This window comes from Prunus persica, chromosome G7 (assembly GCF_000346465.2).
Source record: "Prunus persica cultivar Lovell chromosome G7, Prunus_persica_NCBIv2, whole genome shotgun sequence".
NCBI classification, from domain to species: domain Eukaryota; kingdom Viridiplantae; phylum Streptophyta; class Magnoliopsida; order Rosales; family Rosaceae; genus Prunus; species Prunus persica.
Window position 1 is genome coordinate 13,778,071 of NC_034015.1, and position 14,841 is coordinate 13,792,911.

At 37.0% G+C, this 14,841-nt stretch overlaps 3 protein-coding genes across 11 annotated transcripts; all 3 read right to left on the reverse strand.

Moving 5' to 3' along the window:
* Nucleotides 3,520-7,745, reverse strand: LOC18770722. Of its 3 annotated transcripts, XM_020568840.1 has the most exons (5): nucleotides 7,228-7,744; nucleotides 6,508-6,643; nucleotides 5,668-6,420; nucleotides 4,464-4,665; nucleotides 3,844-3,987 (listed from the first exon to the last, which is right to left on the reverse strand). In XM_020568840.1, exons 1-5 carry the CDS (start codon nucleotides 7,302-7,304, stop codon nucleotides 3,962-3,964), a joined length of 1,194 nt encoding a protein of 397 aa, XP_020424429.1. In that variant the 5' UTR covers nucleotides 7,305-7,744; the 3' UTR covers nucleotides 3,844-3,961. The 3 variants fall into 3 exon arrangements, with proteins under 3 accessions (XP_020424430.1, XP_020424429.1, XP_007204474.1); XM_020568841.1 differs by lacking the exon at nucleotides 4,464-4,665 and having other exon boundaries at nucleotides 3,520-3,987; XM_007204412.2 differs by lacking the exon at nucleotides 3,844-3,987 and having other exon boundaries at nucleotides 4,348-4,665; nucleotides 7,228-7,745.
* LOC18771486 (glucosamine 6-phosphate N-acetyltransferase) lies at nucleotides 8,238-10,678 on the reverse strand. 7 transcript variants are annotated; one of them, XM_020569267.1, is made up of 4 exons: nucleotides 10,396-10,675; nucleotides 10,185-10,306; nucleotides 9,458-9,518; nucleotides 8,238-9,070 (listed from the first exon to the last, which is right to left on the reverse strand). In XM_020569267.1, exon 4 carries the CDS (start codon nucleotides 9,040-9,042, stop codon nucleotides 8,581-8,583), a length of 462 nt encoding a protein of 153 aa, XP_020424856.1. In that variant the 5' UTR covers nucleotides 9,043-9,070; nucleotides 9,458-9,518; nucleotides 10,185-10,306; nucleotides 10,396-10,675; the 3' UTR covers nucleotides 8,238-8,580. The 7 variants fall into 7 exon arrangements, with proteins under 7 accessions (XP_020424856.1, XP_020424854.1, XP_020424855.1 ...); XM_020569265.1 differs by having other exon boundaries at nucleotides 9,458-10,041; XM_020569266.1 differs by having other exon boundaries at nucleotides 8,238-9,052; nucleotides 10,396-10,674.
* LOC18771511 (60S ribosomal protein L10a-1) lies at nucleotides 11,402-13,670 on the reverse strand. The gene is made up of 6 exons (XM_007202495.2): nucleotides 13,555-13,670; nucleotides 13,411-13,458; nucleotides 12,693-12,912; nucleotides 12,395-12,560; nucleotides 11,771-11,976; nucleotides 11,402-11,650 (listed from the first exon to the last, which is right to left on the reverse strand). The coding sequence occupies exons 2-6, from the start codon at nucleotides 13,413-13,415 to the stop codon at nucleotides 11,597-11,599; spliced, it is 651 nt and encodes a 216-aa protein (XP_007202557.1). The 5' UTR covers nucleotides 13,416-13,458; nucleotides 13,555-13,670; the 3' UTR covers nucleotides 11,402-11,596.

The following is a 14,841-nucleotide window of genomic DNA, read 5'->3' on the forward strand; positions in this document are numbered from 1 at the left end:
AAAAAAAAAAAAAAAAAAAACCTAAGGCTGCGACTGTTTTTCAATCAACAGAGCCAGTTCATCAAAGGGTCCCAAATCTGTATTGCACCAGTAATAGCTACTCGGAGTTACAGACCAAAAAACAAAATTGTCACTCGGAGTAAAAGACATAACAGTCATATCCACTGCTAGAAGAATATAAACAAGGGCCAAAGTATTCTTGACATAACAGTCATGACAAAGCAGGTTATTCCCACGGTTAAAAAGTCTCTAAAATTTTGACCCAACCCCAACACATAATTCTCTAAAATTTCTATAGGAGTTTGGCGTTTCTTTTGGAAATAATTTTATTTTTAATTGACATTTTTTTTAGGAAATATTTGGGGTTGGTTTTAGGAAGTGTTGAGTTATTCAAAACAAGAAAGGTTAGTACTGGTAGGAAAACTTGGTTTAAATAAACGGAATCTATTAAAATTCAGCAAATTGTATATATAAAGTAGGGTTAACGCATATGTAGAAAAGGAAACAAAGTCTACAATTGTACAAGAATTAGGAAATAAATCTCCTATAATTAACACACGCCAACAAATACATTCATTATGTTTTATATAAAAGCGTAGCGGTGCAACACATAAGCAAATCAAACAGAAGAAATCAGAAAACCTAGAGCTAATAGAATAGATCCGAGAGCTCCAAAAAGAAAAACAACTATGGCGAGGAGGCTACGCGTGATGGGAATTCCGGAGGGACCGGTGGCGGATGATACTGAAACCAATAGTAGGTCTCTATATATATGTACCTACGAGTCCAAAACCGGTCATGCTCATTACGATATCCGGACCATCAGATTGAGCGATTTATTATCCACATTCAAATCCAAATCCAAAATAGAGTTGCTGCGAAAATTGGCTACTGTGGAGGGCAAGGATGTTCCCTACTTGATGGGTTGCGGTTTTTTGGGCTCCCAAATTCTTCTTGCGGGGGCCTAGAACCGCGGGACCCGAAACAGAAGACGGGGTTTCGATACGGACCATATGGGAGCAAACAAATTTATCTGTTTGAGACAGATGATGATGGGAAAAGAAAGGAGAAAGAAGTCTACAATCACGGTCACAGTCACACTACTAGTGATGAAGGAGAATTTGGGGGGATCATCAAGGGGGACTGCTGCTATGGTGAACTTCATCAAGGGAAACCTGAACCATTGGTGGTTGAGGTTAGTGGGAAGCTCTATGTTCTCTCTGGTGGTCCGCGATGTTTCTCTAAAAGTCCTGTTTTTGAGGAGTTCAACTCGGGGACTTGGACCACTCTGCCAGACCCTCCATATATACGACCTTGTCCTCGTGCATTTCGTTACTTCTCTTATGCGATTGTGGGCACCAAGATCATGGTCTCCACACCAATAACTCCAGCTTTTTGCTTCTACGTCGCCGCCCCAAATCCCCGCCAATGGTGGGTGTGCTCTGCTGAGCCTTTTCCCTTCATAGGCCTTGCTTTAGTGGTGGACTTGGAGGAGGAAGGTAGTGACCTTAAATGTAATAAGATAATGTTTGGCTATGAACGCATACCTGGATATGGACATGGTTATGATGTAGTAGCCTACGCCATGTTCCACGATGATGAAAATGGCTATTGTTATTATCATCGCATCCAACCTCTACATCTGCTGACAGAGTTCCATGCATTACTTGGTAGATCACATGACACGTTTAGGTTTGTCCATCTAGGAGGTCGAAAAGTCTGCTTTGTTATTGCCAGTTTCATCCCAGGCTTGGAAGCTGATGATGATCATCCTATTCCTACGACGGAGAAGATGAATCTCGTTGTCGTGACATTCGAATTTTCCATTTCCGAGAATAATGATGGTTCAACAAGATCCTTCTCAACCAAAACCTTGGGTTCTTGCGTCTTTCCTTTCGATTGGGCTTCAGAATCTGGTCGCACCTTCGATGGCAAACTGCTTGGTTGCTTTGTGCGCTAATTTAATTGAGTAAGCTGCTCCTGCTGCTATGAAATGCAACTTATTTCCTTTCCTTGTTCCCTATAGGCTATATATATATATATATATACGTATTTCAGTAGTCTGTCTGTCTGACTCGTTTCTATTTATTAATATATATTAATTTTGTTGCTAAGTACTACTAGACTAGTACACAGACACACACTTGAGCTCATAAATGTATGACCTTGATTGTGACCAGGTTGGTTTGAAACTTGTTCTCCGTATGGCCCTCTGATTTGTCAAATTTCCATTAATCCTTATGTGTTGTGATTGGAGTGTGCACTTCTAGTCTCCTTGGATTATTCCATGTTGTGACTTATGATTTCTTGTGCACTTCTAGTCTTCTTCTCCATTACCCTTCAAGTAAAAAAGATAACATTTTATCAGTAATATGGAAAACCGAAATGGTAGCTACGATGCAATCTCCATAATTGTAATCTGAAAAGAATTCACTGAAACAACAAATACAACAATCAATAATAATAAGACAAAATAAAATCATAAGTTTGTGGCAATAACTACTGTGCACAAGTCTTCTTCTCCATTAGCCTTCAAGTGGAAAAATAAAAAATAAAAAAAATAAAAATTTACCAATTACGGAAAAATAAAAATGATAGATGTGATACAAAAAACGAGTGCAACGGGAATCCTATATCGATTGTTAGAAACAAGTGCATCATAGTAGAACGTTAATAGGTAACTTTTGTTGGGCATTTCCAAATGCTATGTCATAACAATTGGGGTCTGTAATTGTTTCTCTGCTTCAATTAAGAAAAATTTAGACTGCTTAGAACTGAAAAGCAAAGATTGGTCACACTTATTGCTGGTTATAACTAAAATAGTTCCTATCAAATACGAACCCCTCCTGTCCAAAAGGGCTTCAAGGAGTTTTTTTTTTTTTGTGTCAGAAAGTAGAATTTCATTAACAGGCCAAAGTCGCAGCCACCAAAATGAAACCAAACAAGGGAAAAAGTCCCAGACAAACAGGACGAACAAAGAAGTCAAACTAAAAGCAAACTGCAAGTAGCCAAAAACAGACGTTACAAAGCTGCTCAAAACGTCGCCACCTGCAACAAGCCTCCATGCGAACTAAGGGTGAGGGCTGGGTAACCCATCCTTGTTCAGAATGTGCACCAGTGAAGATGGGGGTCGCCTGACCCAAGTTTCCTTGTTTATCTTCCAACGAACCAGATTTGCTAAATGATCTGCTGCTGCTTCAAGGAGTTAAGCTATTGCTTTGTCTATCATATTGGGGATCGAGATATAAGTTTATCCAACTGTATCCAATTTTCCAATTGGTTATTATCAATGATAATCATTGATCCTTTGTTTTGGCTTATTTGCTGAAGAAATGTTACGTACAATGAGTAATTCAAAGAATATGTTATGAATGCATGACTACCATATTCAAGGCTATCGATTACAGAGGTTTCAACCCAGTAGCCCCGACAAGTGCGAGGGTCTGCACTTTCCGTATCATACAATTCTGCCAGACAATTCCATTTCATTCATTCCTCCCAGCATCCTCATGCCATGCATAGCGTAAAATTTGGTCATGATGACATTGAAAGCAATGGATCAACTGTGACCCTGTTTTTCAATCAACAGAGCCAGTTCAAAGGGTCCCAAATCTGTATTGCACCAGTACTAGCTACTCGGAGTTACAGACCAAAAAACAAAATCATCACTCAGAGTAAAAGAAAGATTTACAAACTGCTAGAAGAATATAAACAAGGGCCAAAGTATTCTTGACATAAACAGTCGTATCCACTACTAGCAGTATCGTCAATCAGCGAGACAATACATCTTAATGTCAAAGATATTCACACTCAAATAATGACCCGATGCCCAGAGGTGTTTGCATCCAACCAAGACAATTGGGTCAGATAATGACAAAGCAGGTTATTCCCACGGTTAAAAAGTCTTGAGAAAACCCTTGCACACACAGATTGTAAGATGTACCCAAAAGAATGAATGTCCCTAAGCAAGCCAGGACACCAGTTTACCTGCACAATGAACATATTACAAAATTAAAAATACAAATTTATACAAAAATTTATTTCACAGTTGAGTTTACCTTTTGCATGGTGGATTCCTACACAACATTAGAAATTTTTTATGTAATTTCAGCTGTAAACAAACAAAATGAACACTGTACTTATGCATGTGTAATGCAAGTCCTAACATGCTACTTAGAGCAAAAAATATCACTTTCTACCATATATGGATCTCCTATGTACAAGGAAAAGTCAGTATTATGTCATCTTGGGTAGAACAGATACTCCAGTGATCATACATCAAAAAGCATGATAATGGATTAGTTCTACTTTCCTCTTTGGGTTGACAACCAAGTAATTTTATTTCAACAAAAAAAAAAAAAAAAAAAAGGTATTCATTCAATTAGATTTAGAATTGATAAGTAAATGTAGTGAATAAAAAAGCAACAAGGACTACAGAAAAATAATACGGAATATGTCGTCACCTAGAATAATGAGTGTAAGCACCACTATCAATACCAATTGAACAGAATGCCACTGAACTTGGATGTCATAAGGTGATCTTTGATATCTTGCCCTAAATACACCAAGCCAGGACTGTAAGTACATAACTTTTGACCGAACCCCAACACATAATTCTCTAAAATTTCTATATCCAAATGCTAACCATGTTCCCTGACGCTGCCCCTGTCAAAGACAATCAAACCCATAAGCATCTAGGCTGAAACTTAATATTCCACATCAAGTTTTCCATGAAGAAATAATCACACAACATTCTCTTTTTTGGAACACTGAAAATTAAAAAGAACTTACCAGTATTCCCTTTTTTTTTAATTTACCAAAGAAGAATGAGAACATGCAGTACTTTATAGCATTGGAAACTTCAAGAATCTTCATAATTATCCAAGAAAGAAAACTTGATGCTCGAATCACAGATTTAAGAGTAACTAAAAGAGTTGTAATTAGTACAAAAGTTCCTAATTTCAGAGTGCCAAGACACTTTTTGATGTAAGCCCAAACATATTAGTAATTGCACTGTGTTTTCTTTCTTTTTGGTGGTTTTGGGGAGGGGCACACTTTTTTCAAGTATTGATCAGTGCAAATAAGTGGAACATATGGACAGAAGATCTTCCTTACTCCACCAACACTAACAATAATTCCTCAAGGATTGTATTGTAAATTTGCAAGTACGAAGATTTACTAAACTCTAATAACATAGAAGAAAATTGTACCATAGTTTGTACTCCAAACATAAAATTCCATTTTCAATTGCTTAAAATTTGATGAGTATGGCACATGTTCACAAGATTCATTGCATTAAGGGTCCATTTGGAGAAACTCCAAATTTAAGGCTCTCCAGAAAATCTTTCAGAAAGGTACTTTGCTTCTCTGATGGCACAAAATTTCTTCTAGAATTGCAATGTAACGATCTCAGAAATCACGAAAAAAAGAATTTTTGCCTCGCCAAAAGTTGTTTCCAAAGAGACCCTATGCCACACTCTTCATCATTATTTATTATTAATTTTTTTTTTTCAAAACAATAAAGAGAATACATAATCTTTCTATATTGGGACCAAAGTGCTGAAATTCCATTTTCTCAGCTTGGACTATGGTGATTACTCTTACATATTTGCTACAAAACAATTATAACTTATAAGCATTTATTATCAGTAAAAGCAGTCTAATTACCTGTGCAGCATGAGAAACATCAGCAGCACATGATGGGGAATGACTTTGTTCTTCTCCATCTTTAAATCTCTTTGTATAATTCCTAGTGACCCTACTCCCATAAACAGTCCTTATGTTATTCAAGAACCCTAGAACGTTTGTTATGCTGCAGAACCTTCTCAACTTGTCCTTGCAAAAGAAGCTTTCAGGTTTGGCTTCATTAGCCTCCAAATCCTGACTCCCATCACCTCCATATCTGTCACCAGATGTCTCTGGAAAATAATCTGTTAATTCAGAACTCAACCTTGTACCTTCACCAAATCTGTTATAAGAACCAACTTTCGTCCAGTTGTTCTCCTTCCTCGAGTCAATAGCGCGGTCCAAAGGCACTACTCCATTCATATTCAAGTTCTCAATTCCTCTGCTTTTGTGCTCAACAATCCCAGAAGTACTGTCTTTAGCACTAGATGTAATTGGATCAAGAAATCTTTCCAAGATACTGTTGTCCTCCACATCATAACAACCAGAGTGGTCTGTGTCATTTCCCCCAGAAAGAAACAATGCCAACCCATCTCTATCTTGTTCATTCAAGTTGACCCACTCTGTATTTCTCATGGGATCTCCAATTGATGTTCCCTCCAAGTTCTTCTCCACATAAAGTATTTGTTCTCTAATGGCTCTGATAAACTGATTGTGCCTTGAAATTACATCCTCCTGTAGTTGGGGCTTGCCTGCCGTAGCTGAAAAGCTGACTGCTCTTTCAAAATCTTCCAACTGGCAGGAGAGAATCACTAAAACCTAACTAACAGAAAACAAAGAAAATGAAGAAGAAAAAAAGTTGACACTGGTATAAACTACCACCTGCCACTTTGCTGTTTCAAGTGTTGTTGCGAGATCACGTTTATGATAATCTATCGACACAAGTAACTTTAGGTCTGGACAGTCACCTTGAATAAGACTGAGCTCATGCAGCAGAAGGCGGAAAACTGATTCCATCCTAAAATTCGAACCACAAAAAAAATAGAAGCTTTGGTTTCAGGAAGTGCACAATTCATAAGCACTTCTATATAATAAAAAGACTTAACCAGATCAAATAAGTTGAATAAATCAATGAAACAAAAAATTATACATATTGGATTTGTTAAATCGAGAAATTAGCATAAAGTAGTAAAAGGGACAAGTTCCTTTTGCAAATACAAAACTATCAAACGTCCAAAGTCCTCTGCATCAATCTGAAATCCCCTTTATTTTGAAAATGAAAACAAAGCATCGAAGAAAAAATAAAATGCAGTCCATTTGTGAAAGGCAGCATTATTCCCAAAGCAAACAAAAAGAAAGTGATAATTGATTATGGCAAAAAAATAACAACTTCAAGAAAGAAAAAAAAAAAAAAAGCATATATCAAACATTCTTTCATAGCTCAGAAACCAAGTTCATCAAACTAACATTTCAGAAAGTAATCTTTCCAGCTCTCTTCTCATTACTTTCTTCTCAAGCCAACATCAAGGCAAATTCTATTCGCTTTCTCCAAAACAAAAAAAAAAACAAAAAAACAAAAAAGAGCGGAGATGAGAAATTGACCTGTCAGCAGAATCTTGGACAATTTCGGCTGCTGCAAACAGAGGGTCTGACTCCCATTGGTGCAAACTCGACGCCATTTTTTAATTTTCTATTTAATTTGAAATATTTATTTACATAAAGATCCAAATTTTAATTTGAAAGCGTCGAATGAAATTTAGGTTTTAAGGGTTTAGGGTTACAGATGGAGGGGTTAGCAAAATGTCGGGACGCTAAGGGAAGGAAAGCTGTTCGTTAAAATGTCGAAACGAGAAAACTTTTGAGGATTTCAAGTGTAAAGATGGAGAGTAGCTATTCCGTGTGGGGGCGACCACGGTCTCATAACTGAAGACCTAGTGAGCTTCCACCACGTTCGCATTTTAGTTTAATCATTCTTATTATACAAGGAAAATAAAATGTTACAATTTACTAGTCAAATTTTTTCTTTCTTCTTCAAGTAAAAGGAAATTACAAAAGTTAACTTTTTACTATTGAGCGTCTGGAATTATACTCAATTCCGTGAATGCATAGAGGAGTTGTTTTAAACTTTGTTGATTGATATTTGGAAAAATATCATTGATTAATGTAAATATTAAAAATTAAAATTATTAATTAAAGAAAAATAATATGATTAATTTATATTTTTTATATTAGAAAAATTAAAATTAAAAACAAAATAAAATAATAAGTCCTATTTTTATGAAATATAACTACTTATTTTATAAAATAAAATAAAAAAACCAATTGGAAGTGGATCCCGAGACAAGCAAACAAAGCAGCGAATGCTGCAAGCTTTGGAAGCAAAGAAGAGGATGTGCGATGAGGTCTAGATCAGACCCCAATCCTCTTGGGTATTCGTTCTCCAAAATGATGGGCTTCCCTGTCCAAACTTGGCCACCAGCAAGGTGCTTGCTTTTAGAACTGCTCCGCCAGTTTTTGTTCAAACAAATAAATGGTTTGATCATATGAGTTCCCCAACTCCTCTCGAACTTCAGGACAAAAGCAAGAACAAAATAAAAGCATCATAAGCACGCTAACACAAGTGACTGATAAATAATATACTGGGAAGAGTATCTTGCAACTCAACAACAGAGAAGATCATATGTCAAGTTATATGTCAATATGACTAAATCTGAAAAACGCCAATCGAAAGTAATAAACCAGCAAAAATTGCCGTAGGAGCCAGCCTCAATGCAGCATAATTATCGAGGCACAAACACAAATGAACATGTTTGAAACAATATCACAAGTCATAAATCACCCCATGTAGGTCTTTGCCTTGCAACCATGAACCAAATAAAGAAATGGTGTTTTTTTTTTTCCCCAGAAGATCTAAGTATAATCCCAAAGCAAACTTACAAGAAAATGAAATGTTTCTCAAATGAAATACTTCACCATTTGAATTTCTTTCTGCTTGTAGCCACACTTCTCATAGAATGCTTTATTCTCAACATTGCAATCAAGAATCACCTTATAACACCCCAGAGAATGAGCATAATCCGTGAGGGCATTAATAATTTTCTTCCCTAGCTGCATCCCACGAGCATTGGCATCAACCACCACATCTTCAATGTGCCCGACTTTGCCACAGTTCCTTATAAACTTCCTTTCAATGAACACACTCCCAGTTGCAACAATCTTTCCAGAACGGTCCTCTTCTATAACAAGGACCCGATGGTCCTCTGCACGGGCATTAAGCTCCCTAAATCGATCTTCAAAGTCCTTATCGGATACAGAATCACAAACAGTTAGCTGTTGCAGTAGTTCTATGAAGCCCTTGCTTTTGTCTGAGAGCTCTAGTTTTCTAACTTGGAGCTTCTGTTCTTCACTGCTCTCCATCTTTTGCAGTCTGAGCAATTGTTAACAACTGGAAAGGTTTAATTAAATCAACGTTCAACAAAGAGAAAGCAAATGCATATGTATAATTTATGTCATATGTGAGGAAAAAAAAAAACACCATGTATTTGATTGGCTTCAATGAACTTGGAATTTGGTTGACAAGAACACAGCAATTTCCCTTTCTATGTAAAGTCCAAACCCTAACATAATAGATATTAGACAATACCAATTTTCATTGAATCAAACACTATCTCATGGGTTGGATAGCAATTCTGACTTCTGGGTTTTGTTAGTATATGATTATGGAAAATAAAATCAAAGTAATGCTCTAAGAACTCAACCTATCACATCATTCAATTATTAAAGAGCCAAATCCTTCAATTGATTGATGAAGCAAGAAGTAATTTAGAATTACCTCAGAATTCAAACTTCGATGGAGTTTATATGGAGCAGTTGCTATTGAGTTTCAGGCCCTTCTGGGGTTTGCAGATCCGCAAAGACAGGTATTTCAATTCATTCAATAAAATTGATTACTGATATGCATGAATACCAGAAATCCAATTGAAAAATCATAAACATTGAAACCCAGAAATCAATTATGAAACACAAATTTGAGGGGATATCAGGGAGAGGAGGTCGTGGTCATGGTGGTGGGAAGAGGGAGGAGAGGTTGGCCGACGGTGAGGAGAAGGGGGCTACTACCGGTCAGGTGTGGTGGCTGTCGGTGTTGGGTTATTTGGGTGTGGGGGTGATTTTGGCGGCTGGCTGCTGCTGAGGGTGATAAACAAAAGGTCTATTTTACCACTTGGGGAATGTAAAGCACGTGACTTGTGGGCGTGCTTTTTTTTATAAGCTCTTGTTTATATACTTCTGCTGTAGATGAAGCTTCTTCTTCAACCTCATCTCCCTCCCTCGATGCTGTTTACATGACTGATACTTGTGATTTTCAATTGTAATCTTCATTGGATCAAGCAATATCTCATGGCTTCGATAACAATTCTGACTTCTGGGTTTTGTTAGTTTATGATTATGGAATATAAATTCAAGTGATGCTCTAAGAAACTCAGCGTACCACACAATTCAATTATTAATTACTGAAATATTTCAATTGATTGATGAAGCAAGATGTAATGTATAATTACCTGAGAATTCCAACTCAATGGAGTGTACAGAGCTGTTGCTATGGAGTTTCGGGGCCTTCTGGGATTTGCAGATTCAGGTTTGGTATTTGGATGTGGGTGATAGAAGAAAATGAAAATACTCACTGTGAACAAGAAAACGTGAGCCTAATTGAAGCAATTTTAGATCTACCAATAGAATCCAATCTTACCAAGATCGAATAGTGACACGAACCTGTAACGAAGACCAGAGCTTATTCACAATGTCCAACGGAAGCTCTGAGATCCTAGAGAGAGAGAGAGAGAGAGAGAGAGAGAGAGAGAGAGAGATCGAAGGAGGAGCAGAGAGAGATATAGAATTGAGCAAAGGTGGAAGAACCCAAACAAGAAAATCTAATTTTATTTAATTTGGTGTTTTTTCCATTTTCATTTTATTGAACTTTGATTATTTGTTTTAATGTTTGAGGAGGTGGAGATATAGAAAAACAAAAGAGTGATGGCTTCCAACATTACAGTGTAATGACTTAGAAGAGTAAGGTGCCTTATCTGCCGTAGATGGGCTTTGCCATTATTTGGCACCATCTGCCTATATTATGAAACTTACAGATTGGAATTTGGTAAGGTTGAAGATCCACAGCCTTGGTGCTTTGGTTTTAGTTGAAATTCTGTACAGCATTACAATGCAATTGTTGGTTCCACTGTGCCTGCCAGATGCCTCAAGAGGCACAAAAACTTGTCTGAAACATGGATATCACTATTTTGCTATACTCGATCAATGTAATTTTATGATGTTCTGTTATCAATTTAAATGTTTTCTAGGACCAAAAAAAAGTGTTGATGAAATATCATATTTTTCCTGCTCGAATTTATGTATTAGTAACCTAATTCTGGTTTCATGTTCAGGTGACTACAAATCCAACTTCCAAGTGCTGTAGGTGGGTACAGTTTTATAAGTTCTTTCATGGTCAAACACTAGGTTGCAAGTGCTTTCATCCACTCCCTTGTACTAAGAAAATTTCCTGTACTTGCAGGCTACATACGTAGCAATTTTGCAATCACAACCATAGCCTAATTAATTACCTGCAAAGTACTTTCTCCAACCCTAGAGCAGAATATTTAACAAAAGTAAAAATCCTGCAATTGCAACTTTCGAATTTCGCTTCAAAACCCCCTAATCCTTTTATCACAATTCTACCACCCAGGCATCCCAAACTGAAAGAACCAAATCATAAGCAGGCATCGGGGGTGAAGAAAATTTCTTTCAAAATCTTCCAACATTCGTTCAAACCAAAAATACAGTACTCATTATAATTTAAACAAAGAAATCAAAGTCAACAAAAACAAAAGGGAACATAAAATCATTTGCAAGAAATGTCTTAATTAAAGTTCTGCTAATGCTTCCTCCGCTACAAAAGTCTCTGATAGAGCTTAAGAACTTAGTAGATACGGATTGCTTTCCCCATGGTACTTTTCAGGTTCAAGGACCTCACCTATTTGCACATGCAGACAAAAGAACAAAATAAGTATCATTACTAAATGGGACAAAACGATATAAACATACATATATTGAGCACCCAAAAGGTTTAACTAGGATGGAGCCATGAACTTACATTCTGCCAATTCTTCTTCAATAGTGAAACTAAGAAATTGACACTGAGTTGTACATTCTGAAAAATCTGCTTCTCCTCCATAGCCAAATTCCCCACAGCAACACCCATGCAAAGAACCTTCTTAAGTTGGAACTTCACCATTGCTTTGGTTTCATTCACTTTTGCCTCCAAAGATTCCTGGTGACTCACCAATGTTGGAAACTTACCTGCACTTCGACAAAAAAACTAAAGGTTACCAATCTATATCATATTCTCTAATTATTAAACTAACATGCTACTTGAATCAACCAAATCTCCAAAAGATGGGAGGCAGAATAGCTACAAATCAGGAATATTGAGAATTAAATTCTACCAGAGATTGCTCAGAAAAATGTTCCACGATATGATCGAATAGATTTGGAAAGACTCGACAAAATTAGTTAGGACGTCATCTCAGGAAATAATTTTTTTTCCCATGGTCCACAATTAATACAACTTTGAGGGTTGATACTCTAGTCAGTATCAAGATCACATTGACGAGTTTTAAGCCACCAAACAACATTTGAGAATAAATTAGAGAAACCAAAAGTTGAAGCTTAACCTAACAGTTAATTATAAAGTGTTACGGGCGCTGAAATTACTTGCCTGCCTTATTAAGACCAGGGCCTAGAAGACGAGGAATTTGCTTAATGACAGCTTCAGAAGCTAAAAAGGCATGGTATTTCTTGGCAAGCTTCTTGACCAGTTTCTTGTTTTTGTTAAGCTTTTTCAAGCTTTCCACATCCATGTAGTCCAAACCCATCTTCTCTGCCTGTAGTAAAATGTAGCAGATATGTTATACATCTACAAGCAAGTTTGACTTACTTTTAGTTTGTAACAAATGCACCCACATAAACACACAAATATCAAACTCATAAATAGTTTGCCCAATGAACCAATTTACCTCTTCAACATGCTGAGCATCCCCAAGCATGCAAACCCTCATCTTAGGACGAGGAATATGTGGAAGCCTGACAGAGCCACTGAAACGCTTATCCTTTTGTGGGTCATAGTTCTTCAACCCAATTTGAAGTTCAACTGTCTCGGTGAAATTTCTCTTTTTCGTTTCTGAGTTTGTCTTAATCTGAGCGATGGCCTCTCTCAGCCCGTCACTTGAGAGCTTACTGTTAACAAAGATAGTAAAAATATAAACTTTTGATAGTTGATAACAAAAACTGATACAAGAAGCAAACGTATAATTATTTTTTAATCATCTTGAAATTTTATACCATCATTGATTGAATAAGCTCGCTGTCTTTTGCCCCCCACAACCCCCCATCCCCAAAAAAAAAAAAGCCAAGTGACCTAAACCCACCCAGGCTTTCAGAAAAAGCTACAACAGATATACCTCCCAGACTATTATGTTATACAAATCTGAGGACTACATCCCTAATCACGATTTCTAGCCACTAAGCACTTTTCAACACCAGATATAAACAGATAAACAAGTTCATAAGCACCCATATAGCAGGAGCATTAAGCAATCAACTAAAACAAAAGCAAAAATGTGAGATTTTGGGCTTTCAGAGACACCAAAAACTGCTTCCAAAATCCAAATCAAGCAAGAAGCCAAAAGCAATTACGATCTGATGAACAAAACAAAAGGGGAAAAGCGCAATTACCTCATGGTTACAGCCTTTTCCTCGCTGCAATTCCTGTGCAAATACTTCCTACAAAATGAGGAAAACAAAAACAAGTGAAACTTTTAGCTAAACCGAAATGCTGAAGTCGCATAAGAGAAAACTCTAGTGGAGGCGGAAGAGTACCTCAAGAAAGAGAGCGAAACCCTAGAACAGGATTTGCAGGGCTGCTGCTGCTGAGTGAGGCAAAAGGCGGAAGGGAACTTTGGCGCTTTATAAAAACCCTAGCTGCTACGTTTTGTTAGAGCATGTTCAGCGCAGGCCCTTTTGCCAGGGCAAGAGGCCCATTTGCTGGGTTTTGGACCTCCAGCGCAGAAGATGCAGCGTGGGCAAGATCTTGCCTGGGCTTCACAGCCCGAGGGCACTGACGTCAGCGAGTAAAAGTCGAATTTTTTTTTATCGTTGGCGCGTGAGTTTCATGCGCCAACGGTAAAAAAATTTGACTTCCGCTCGATGACGTCAGCTCGACGTCACCGCTGACATCATCCCTGACAAAATTCAACGGGAAAAAGCAATGTGTCGCAACCCGGACGCTCCGATCGTTTTTGTTCCTGAAATCTGATGGTCCTCGCTTTTTTGACCAAAAAAATCGAAAAAATTCTGAAATTTTTTTTAAAAAATACCAAAAATTTATGGATTTTTTCCCTATAAATACCTAACAATTTTATTCACTTTCCACACCAAATCTTCATACAATTTCTTCTCCTTCTAATATTTTTTACTTTCCACTCACATTATTCACTTTCCACACCAAATCTTCATACACACTCTTCTCCTTCCAATATTTTTTATTTTCCACTCACATTATTCACTTTCCACACCAAATCTTCATACACACTCTTCTCCTTCCAATATTTTTTACTTTCCACCCACATTTTTCTACTACTTTCCATTTGTATCAAAAAAACAAATGGCATCTTCTGTCGAAGCCGGAGGCGAGTGGACAACTCAGGAAGATATTGCGTTGTGTCAGTCTTGGGTGAACGTTAGCCATTGCCTTGTCACGGGCACTGAGATGAAATTCTCTCATATGTGGAGCAAAATTCATGGAGAATTTTGTCAAAGATCGAGTTCCATTCGGACTGAAATGGCGTTGTCTAGTAGATAGAAAATTCTGAATAAAGAGTTAGGGAAATAGAAAAATGCATTGACAAAAGCAAGGGAGTACATTCGAATCGGTCAAAATCTATCCGATGAGGTAAAATATTTATAATTGCCATTTTAATCAATTTAGTGTAACTTTTTTTTCATTGCATTTTCTTTTTCTTTTTCTTGCATAATCTTTTTTTTTTTTTTTTTTTTTTTGCATTTCCAATTTGTCTATATTTTTTGGCATAAACAATTTTTTTCTTGCATTTCAAAATTGTTAATGTTTTCTTGCATAACCTTTTTTTTTTTCTTGCACTTCCAATT

Coding starts and splice junctions, on each gene's coding strand:
- LOC18770722 (XM_007204412.2), bottom strand. CDS start 7,304: ATGGCGTCGAGTTTGCACCAATGGGAGTCAGACCCTCTGTTTGCAGCA. Junction 6,644..7,227: donor GTCCAAGATTCTGCTGACAG/GTCAATTTCTCA, acceptor TTCGAATTTTAG/GATGGAATCAGTTTTCCGCC. Junction 6,421..6,507: donor TTGAAACAGCAAAGTGGCAG/GTGGTAGTTTAT, acceptor CTCTCCTGCCAG/TTGGAAGATTTTGAAAGAGC.
- LOC18771486 (XM_007204437.2), bottom strand. CDS start 9,042: ATGGAGAGCAGTGAAGAACAGAAGCTCCAAGTTAGAAAACTAGAGCTC.
- LOC18771511 (XM_007202495.2), bottom strand. Junction 11,977..12,394: donor CCCTGGTCTTAATAAGGCAG/GCAAGTAATTTC, acceptor GTCGAAGTGCAG/GTAAGTTTCCAACATTGGTG. Junction 11,651..11,770: donor TGAAGAAGAATTGGCAGAAT/GTAAGTTCATGG, acceptor ATGTGCAAATAG/GTGAGGTCCTTGAACCTGAA.